Source organism: Montipora foliosa, chromosome 8 (assembly GCF_036669935.1).
Source record: "Montipora foliosa isolate CH-2021 chromosome 8, ASM3666993v2, whole genome shotgun sequence".
In the NCBI taxonomy this organism is placed as follows: domain Eukaryota; kingdom Metazoa; phylum Cnidaria; class Anthozoa; order Scleractinia; family Acroporidae; genus Montipora; species Montipora foliosa.
In genome coordinates this window covers 22,307,264-22,317,093 of record NC_090876.1, presented here as the reverse complement: position 1 = coordinate 22,317,093, position 9,830 = coordinate 22,307,264, and the positions used below count along the sequence as shown (strand labels likewise).

Here is a 9,830-nt window from a genome sequence, read left to right as displayed (position 1 = left end):
TTTGGTAGAAACTTGGATTTCTTCGGGGGGCTCAATCCTTTTTGAAAATAGGAGACACCCTTGCTAGTTTCCAACTTTCATGCACAATTTTATGGTCGATGTTCCATCTAAAAAGACTCGTCAGATGCGGATTCAATGCTTGGCTGGCTAGTTTATTAAAAAGTTTTGGACAAATACCATCAGAACCGGTAGCTTTGTTGGATTTAATTAGCTTAAATTGACGCAGAGCGCTATCTTCCGTCAACTTAACTTCAGAAAGTGATCAAAGAGATTAAAGGCATAAAACAGGTGTTTAAATTTGCAGACATCAAATTGTCACTTTAATGTAACAAATAATGCGTCTGTCTACTTCTGTGGTGCGGTGGTTTTATTTCTAATTGATAATTTAATTTTGCTTTGTCATTTCCATATTTTATCAATGACATAGTAACATCTGTCTCCCCAAAGTGGCTTAGAAGGCTGTTTACTGAATTTATGAGGGGTTAAAAGGATCATCCTGAACAAAAGTTAAAGGAAAAAACGTGGATAGTTTCCTCTAGCGTTTGTTATGTTACTTCAAGTAAAAAGAAAGAAGTAATTTGTGTTATAAGGTGTTGTAATTTTCCAGTTAGCTAGCTAACTGGAAAACTAATTGAATGACCTAAACTAACGTACATACTCTTTCAATGGTGAAAATAAATGTCCCGCGAGCTAAATTACGGCGGCATTTATTGATTCAACCGATATGTGCTTAAAAGGATTTCGTATGAGGCTTTTATAACCCTTAAGAAGTCCTCGACACTTACGTGGGCCAGACTAACCTGTTGCCACGGTGAAAAGGGGTTTAAAAGTCCTAGGACTATGCATTTTCTAGCTAGCACTGAACCAGCAAGTTCGCAGAGCTAAACGTTTTCTCGCACAGTACTGTATACTGAGCCGTTTACTGCATAAGCAGGTCTCAAGTCAACTATTGCCATCAGAGAAAGTGTTGAGATGTTGATCACCAAGACATTTATGCTGCTCACGGGTGTTTTCATTTTTGCAATGTTTGAGGGAGGTATGTGTCTTGCTCTTTTTTTTTCTTTTTTGGTGTCGAACTATTTTTGCAGATTTTACAGCAACTGAGATGAAAAACGTGATTGCAATTAACGAAGCCCGGCTGGTATGGCCAAGAAGTCCTAATGATGCCAGTTTTACTAGATTTTTTTCTTACCAATCACAAAAGTGTGTTTCTGCAGACATTTCGAGTCATAAAGACTCAGATTTTATGGTTTAAAGTCTATGTAAAATGTCATATATCTAAAAATGTCCTTTCCCCAAGAAAAATAAAAAAAAGTAAAAATGGGTTTCTCCCCGCAACTTGTCCCACCGACGACTAAGCTTTGCACGCGACGTCATCAGTCTCATGTGCACCGGCCTAAGAACTATGTTTAACTATAATGTGATAATATTTGTTTCAGCAATCTGGTTTATTGGCTAAGTGAATCTTCTATACAAAATATAGATCAATATAGGGTGAGCGCCCCTGAATTTGCTCGCGTCCGTTCGGTTCATTTAATAAAAATTTTATTACTTATATATGCAGCGCAAAATTCATCAAGATATATGATCTAATGCGCTTTACAATTATTACAATCAATGAAATACCGGCAGAACTAAAATTAACTATGCTAAAATATAAAACTACATGTAAAGTGTTTAATTCTATTATAATTACAGGTAGATTAAAAAGTAGACTAATGTTTAATATAAAGAATAGATTAATGTTTAACGTAAAGAATGATATTTGACTAAATTATTTACAAAACTTCGAACAAAAATATAAAATCTAAACATTAAAATAAGCTTGCCTAAAAAGAGTTCTCCCTTAAATGTAATATTAATAATGTTATTAACAGCCCTAAGGCTTGGCGGCAAGGAGTTCCATAAATCTGGAGCAGCAACTGAAAAGGTTCTATCTCCACTGGTCTTGGCCGATTTTACTGCGGGCCGTTCAAGAGTATTATTATCATTTGATCTTAAATTATAATTAAAGTGTTTATAAATTAAAAGATTGCTAAGATAGGCTAGTGCAAGTTCACAAAGATTTTTAAAAGTTGTTAAATTGAACTTTAAGATAATTCTAAATTTAACAGGCAACCAATGAAGCTCTATCATTAAAGGGGTGATGTACGCATAGCGCGGCGTGTTGGCCAGTAACCTGGCAGCTGCATTTTGTACACGTTGCAACTTATGAATATGTAATACTGGGCAGACCATGTAATATCGAGTTGCAATAGTCAATGCAACTTATGACTAAAGCTTGTACTAAAGTCTTTGCAGCTTCAAAACGGAGGTATTTTCTGATACGCCTAATGTTGTACAATGAAGAGAAAGCTAACTGGCACGTCTTTTTTATGTGGATGTGAAAATATGAGGTTAGAGTCAAACCAAACACCTAAATACCTAGCGTCATTAACTGATGGTACAGGCATGCCACCAACTATTAAAAAAACTGTCAGTTCGGACTTTACTAAGTTGCTGGCGAGTTCCAATGAGCATGAACTCAGTGTTTTCTTAATTCAGCTTCAACTTATTTTCGACCATCCACGCCCTCACAGTTCTGATACACCGCTCCATAGCACATTTTCTCCGTCTCGCTTTCAGAACTGTCTGGCTTGAACGACAGGTAAACCTGACTGTCGTCTGCATATGCATGAGTTTTTAGTAGATAGGTTTTAATAACTTCAAACAGCTTACTAGCATAGACAGAAAAGAGTAGCGGTCCTAGACATGACCCTTGAGGAACACCGAATGATATGTGATCGAGATCTGTCTGAAAGTTCTCCATTGACAGCAACACGCTGAGAGCCATGGCCACCCCACCCGACAAGTAGGAGGCGAACCATTTGAGAACATCTCCTGTGACAACAAACGACGGCTCTAGGCGCCGCAAGAGTATGATGTGGTCAACCGTATCAAATACTGCGCTTAAATCAAGCAATACGAGCAAAGACACGTGCTGGTGATTCATGTCGAGCAGGATGTCGTTAACCATTTTAAGCAGCGCCCTCTCCGTACTGTGTGATTTCCTATAAGCCGACTGCAATACAGGAAATAGTTCGTTATTTGTAATGTGGGTGTACAACTGGTCAAATACTGCCCTCTCACCGTAATCTTGGATACAAATAATAGATTGCTGACTGGTCGCAGGTTCTTGTAAGCAGATTCCTTGGCGCTCTTTTTAAGCAAAGGATATACGATTGCATTTACAAAAGTTCGTGATCACGGGAAGTAAAACCTCTATTGAGTCACAGACCAGATTAGTCGGGAATGGATCCAATATGCACGACTTTCTGGCAGAGTTCTTTATAAGGTCTCACACGTTGTTCTCACTCAGTGTCAAAAAAGCGCAGCAATCGATCTGTAATATCTGTAGCGATCCTGTCCTGTGGCACTAGATTGCGATCTAAAGAACTTAGACAAATGGCGTCAATGCCTCATCGAATGTGCTCTATCTTGCGCACAAAGAATTTGCCAATGTCATTTGCCAACACAGTCTTGTCAAGATGATTAGGAAAGCGCAGCAGTTCATGGGTACCAAGCAGTTTTTTAGCCGCGCCAAAGAGCTTTCTCTGATCAGTGCTATTATCCTCTATGAACTTAGAGTAGAAATCTTGCATTGGTTTATTCATTAGGTTAGTAACATATTTTCTCTTCTTCTTGTAGTCAGCAAATCTGCAGGCAACTTTGTTCTTCTCCACTTCCTTTCAGCCTTCCTACGTGAACACTTAGCCTTATCAATGGCGTCGCTATACCAAGGGACTACAGGCCTACTGACCCTAGTACGAGTCCTTAGTGGAGCATGCTTGTCGAGCATCCCTGAAAGAGCGGTGTTATACTCTCTAGCATATACCTCCAATTCATCAGCAGGAGTTGGTTCGTCCGCTGCATATAGCGCAGTATACCGCAAGTCTCTTTTCAGCTGCTACATATCAATGGACTTGATTTTTCTGTGGCCAATAGTCTTAACGAAGAGGCGAGGTCTTGATGGCGCAAGCCAGCACAAAATAGCTGCATGATCAGATATGAACTGATCGACCACGGGCGTGCTTAGAATAGGGCTCTCAGACACACACGTTATGGTCAGATCGAGCGTGTGCCCTTCACAATGAGTGGGTTCATCAACATGCTGTTTCAGTCCAAGGCCATTTAAAAGCTCTTATAATTTCAGTGCGCATGAGTCCTGAGGGTCGTCATGGTGGACGTTGAAATCACCTGTTATAAGCAGTTGTTCCTAGAATAACGAGATATTCAGGAAACTGAGAGAGAAATTCACTTGTGGGAACGCGATGTTCTTCTGAATATGGTGGTCTGTAGATAATAATGAGCCGCATGTTGTGTGGTGGGAATTGAACAATCCACTCGGAGAACTCGAAAGATCTAGAGCGTAGGTCGCTAACTCCAGCATTAACCTTGGAGACATCAATCGAGTCGCGGTAGATATATAATCCCAGTCCCCCACCGCGGCGATCATGTCTTAGGTGATCAAAAATGCTGTAGGCGTCTGGGCACAGCTCTGCTGTGACAGTCGAGTCACTATCTGTCAGCCAGTGTTCGGTAAGGGCAACTAAATCAATTTTGTGCTAGCATATGTAATAAAAAAATTACCGCTGTTTTCTTTCTCACAGAATGAGCATTGATATTGCATAGTACCATTTGCTTGTGAAAGTTGAATCCTGTTTTAAAGGAAGGAAGCAAGTTGATTAAATTATTGGTGTTTCGAGGAGTAGTATTTGGGTTTCCTGTGTTGTGCGTAGAAAGCGTTGTCCTGGTGCTGCAAATCTGATGTCTGGAGATGGTAGTGCGAGAGTTGTTGTCCACAGGGCCCGGATTAAGTTTAAAAACTAAATCACCAATAAGCGGCAGGTGGAATGAAGCGATGGTATTGGAATAATATATACACGAACGCTTGTGTCTCTTGATGCGCGGCAATCTGAGGAATGTGGGTCCTGGCCTTCCTTTAAATTGATCCGTGTACACATATCTTGTAAAAAATTGCACGCTCCGTCTACCGTGTAATCTTCTCAGTTAACGAGTATCGTTTGTTCCATATGCAAATTTCCGTTTCCGAGTTTCCAAAGATGAATGAAGATTTATCTTGATAAGTGAAGTTTTCCTGCCTTAATTAGCCAAGTAACTGCGCCAAAATTGTCCAGTTACTGTCCCTGGATGTTAGACAATTAACCTGACCACTCTCATGATTCAAAACGGCAATGCAGGCAAGGAACACGACCCAACACGCGGAGCTCGATTCAGCGTGGCTGTTCCTCATGACCGACATTTATTTTTTTATCATTTATATTATCGTTAATAATAAAAGTATTATTATCGATATCATTGCTATTGCTATTTTAAAATTATGTTTATTATGATTATTATTACAACCATTTTTATTATTATTACTATTATTGTTATTATTGTTGTTATTATTATTATTATTATTATTATTATTATTATTATTACTATTATTATTATTATTATTATTATTATTATTATTGTAAAGAAATGAGATGTTACATGTTCAGCTTGATGACAAATGACAATGACGTATTTTTAGAAAATGACGAAAACATACTAGCAAAAAGAACGGTCATAGGTTGGACAAGGGGCATAGCCAGGGGGGTCGTGGGGTTCCCGTGAACCCCTGTTTTCTGCGTTAGATACTTCTTACAGAAGCACATGACTAGGAGCAGCTATAGCTATCTCCTATCATGAAATCTTAGAGTGAACATCTACTGTTAGATTGGCTCTTATGCCTGGCCAAATGGAGTGGCCAGTAATACCAACTTTCAAACTTGCGATACTATGCAATACCGCTTGGCTGCTGTTGTGTATTTCAAAGTAGCATATGTGCCAATCTGCCGGCATGCACCTACCCGCAATAAGTTATGCCAAATTGTACCTTGATAAGAACATGTAACACTTTGTATTTGAGAGTTGGAGTTGTTGTTCTTATTCGCGTTATTCGTCCGCCATGCAAAGTTTTAAGTTTACTATTTTCCCTAGCTAGTGCTTCTTACTTGTAATAAAAGAGCTCGCTTAGATGCGACAACCACTTCTTGCGTGCAATTATGGTGGTTTGCGTTCATTTTGGTCGAGCTCAATTTCCCACCCAAGTTAGCGCAGTTTTTCATCGTTTGCTACTGACGTAATCGTTGGCGATAAAAACTTGCGGGTACTTGCGACCTTCCCCCCCCCCCCCCCCCCTAAAGTTGCGATGGATTGCGACTGCATCTGGCCAGGGTGTTGGGCTGGGCTTTTTCCATGGGGACCTGAAATGTCCTAAGAGAACATTAACTATGACAATATAGCATTCGCAATCATAGTGAGTGAGATGAAGGTCCTTGACAATGTCAATGTTTCCTAGAGACAGGCTGTGAAATTTCGCAAAAAAAACAAACACACAAACAAACAACACAAAATCGGATCTAAAAATACATGTGCTTAGGAGAAGGTTAACTCAAGGGCCGGGTGTTTACCATTAGTTAGTTGGGATCAGCGTTGGATAATGGTAAGCGATTTTCAAAGTATACCGACCAATCGGACGACATTGCACTCACCATATGCGTTAAAATGTTCCATTTTCAAAGCTTGGTTCCCAGGCCTTGCCTTACCTCGTGACTCGATTCCCAATGAAAAAAGAGCCTGGAAAGGGAAGAATCGGTAAATGGTAAATTCCTTTCCAATCGGAAAATCTGGAGTACCTCGGTTTTTCCGGAAAACAACTGTTCCATTTGACATTTGATCGAAATTTCCGGGATTTTTCGCTGAATGGTAACCACCCAGAGGCTTCTACCCATGGGCTCGTCGCGAACAATGGTTAAGGTAATTGATAATTGATAATGACGTACCATCCAGATTTCTGTCAAACTTGGCACAATTGATATTCATGCACAGGACACTGAAAATATGGAGTAAAAAGATGTAGTCACCAGGCTTGTTTTCGCGCTGCATGCCCTTTATTCTAACAGTTTTTACCAAATTAGGCGATAAGCTTTCGATACTTGATCAACCGGAAAAATTGTACTTATATATCTTTCAGTAAAGTGATTTTAAATTGATCGATCTTGCAAGAAAAAGTAAGCAAATTGGACCGCTACATCATCACCTCACACTTAGTGTCTGGCTCTTAGTGCAGGTTTCACGTCATTTTTATATGAATACCACAACTTCTACTATTCAGCTTTTTTTCTCCATAAAATATGTTTTCCGTGTACTTATTACAAGATTAGTTCATAACACCATTCAAAGGAGGGAGTCACCGTGCTCGTCCAGGAGAAAATAGCCATTCCTTGACAGATTAAGCTTGGCGTCAGTGAAAATCCGCCATTTTATCAATGCGCGCGAGCTTATGCGCGCGCCCTCGCGCGCGCCAATGACTCAAGAAACTATGCGCAGTAGAGTTGCGCAATGCAAAACCAGGGAATCCCTTTAACACGTTATTTCTGTGCTTCATCGGCAGGATTATCGCTCTGGCATGGACCACCAGGACCTCCCGGTTCGCCTGGATCACGAGGACCACGGGGATTACCCGGACCATCAGGACCCCAGGGTTTGTTTTATTTAGTCTATTGTTTACTACGTAAACATCGCGATGTAGTGGAAATTCATACCCTGAAACTCAAGGCTCATAACTTTCAGAAAATCAAAGGTAGTTACCCTTTTCTTCTTAGAATGGGGGAAGGTAATTCTTACCACAATTGCTTGTAATCTCGAAATCTGATTGGCTAATTTCCTGTTGCCGATAAGAGTCTAGACAACGCTGCTCGCTTCATGCTCTCGTCAATTTGTCACGCAATATAATAGCCAATCAGGAACGGTTATTTTGGGAAATAAACCAATCATATTGCGAGAAAGTTATAGACAACGCTTGCTCTTTCTTCGTGTTGGTCACGCTCTGAAATAAACACTTTCTTAAGTACTCTCTTATCGACAACGATATTCGTCATCACAGTGGTCAAAATTTGTTGTGGACTCACGAGGCGCAACATTTTGACCACTGTGATGACGAATATCGTTGTCGATAAGAGTACAGACAACGCTGAACCACTTTCGATTTGTTAAATTTGTCCTTCATCTTCAAGTACATTTCTCAACTTCAATAACATAGGGTTCTCTCCTACTGAAAGCCGCTGTTGGTTCTCTTACCCGTCCTATGGGACGCCTTGAATTCAATTATTTGAGTGCCAGAAGTTCCTCGGTCATTCCCCAAAGAGTTACAGAGATTTCCTTGATATCCTCGCCTCTGTACTCGTTGATGCCATTGATATATAAAGGAGTAGATTGAGTTCTCGGCGATGGTACACTTCAGTAATCCAGTCCTCTTCGTTCTACGTTTTTATCTGATCAAACTTTGCGGACTTTCTTCCTCGACATCTTTGTTGAGGTTCTCTACATTTACTTTGGTCAAGTTTGTGCAGTTTAACGTTCTTAAGATCTTGCTTAGCACGTAAAAATTAAGATGGAACTTGGGAGATGAGTTGATTCATTCGACGACTCTCGAAGTCTCTGCACTTCGGTTGCAGTTTGGTATAGTTTAACCTACTTGTTAAGAATTTTGTCAACTTTAAATGTGAACTCTTCGGCCATATCTAACACTGAGAAGACCACGTCGTTTGAAAATACACTGCTCTCAGATCAAAGAGGCTACATTGTTCTCATTGGCGGAAGCTTCGTGACAACTTGTGGAAGTTCTTCTTCTCCCTCCTTTGAACGCTTAGATTCTGGGAAATACGATTGTTTGGGGGGGGGGGGGGAGGGGGGGCATGAAGGTCTCTTCTGCAGCTGCTTAGCTTTGATTTCCTTTCATCGACGAAAAGGTCGATGTACACTCTCAATATTTAGGTATTTATTCAGGGAACTCAACGTTTTACTCTTCACCGTACCATTCTCGACCCAGCTGCTTCGACAAAAATTATTTTGGATAAGTTCCAAAAGAACATGCCGAAAACCGGGTACTGTAAACAAACCTGCCGTGTAATTAAAAAGACCACCTTGAAGAAATTTTAATTACTTTCCACAGCTGTGTGAGTACCAAGCAAGGGGTATCGGACAGCTACGTCTTGTACTATAGTAAAACCCCGTGGGTAAGAACCTTCCATTTAAAAATTTTGCCTAAACAGGTTCCCGCATAAATGGTAATTAACAGAAATTTACGCTATCTAGGTTCTTAATAGGGTCTTTTTTTTCTGAAGTAATAAATCGTGTTGTAGATAACAGAATTTAGTGGTATTGGACTTCGTCCCCTATGCAGTGCAGCAGCCAGTTTTTTCTTATCCCTCAAATAATATGTAAATTAAATTTAAATACAGAATACAGAAAAAAATTGACTATAATAAGTAAACCCAAAAGATCACATGAATCTTCAGAACGTCAATCAATATTGATCTTATTGGCACGGCTTTTAGATTTTCGAAAATAAGAACCTGTTTCAAAATTTATGGTAGAAAGGTTCCTGTTTAACTATAGAAGGGGTCTAACTGACAAATTTTAGGCTAATAGGTTCTTAATTAAGAAATAGGTTCTTACTCGCGGAGTTTTACTGTAAAGCCTTTGACTTGATTTGCTTTCATCGTTAATTTCAGTTTAGAGTGTCCCCAATTAGTGCTCCAGCGCTACAACGACTAGACACTTGAATAAAGTTCCTTTCCTTTCCTTTATCAATGGTTTGAGCCACAACCGTTGTAGGTTGAGGCGGTTGACTTTTCCCAACAGAACAATTTTCCAACAGTTTTCGGTTGAAAACACGGTAACCCCAAGGAATAATCATTACCAGACTTCTCCGCTTTGACATATTCAGGGAAGACAGC

At 39.9% G+C, this 9,830-nt stretch overlaps 1 protein-coding gene across 1 annotated transcript in view; it reads left to right on the top strand.

Moving 5' to 3' along the window:
• The first annotated feature begins 813 nt into the window (after window positions 1-813).
• The window catches only part of LOC138013335 (neuronal pentraxin-2-like), a 14,029-nt gene continuing 5,012 nt past the window's right edge, over window positions 814-9,830 (top strand). The window contains exons 1-2 of the mRNA XM_068860381.1: window positions 814-1,036; window positions 7,484-7,573. Coding sequence (XP_068716482.1) covers window positions 973-1,036; window positions 7,484-7,573 — 154 coding nt within the window. The 5' untranslated portion in view covers window positions 814-972. The remainder of the gene's footprint in view (window positions 1,037-7,483; window positions 7,574-9,830) is intronic.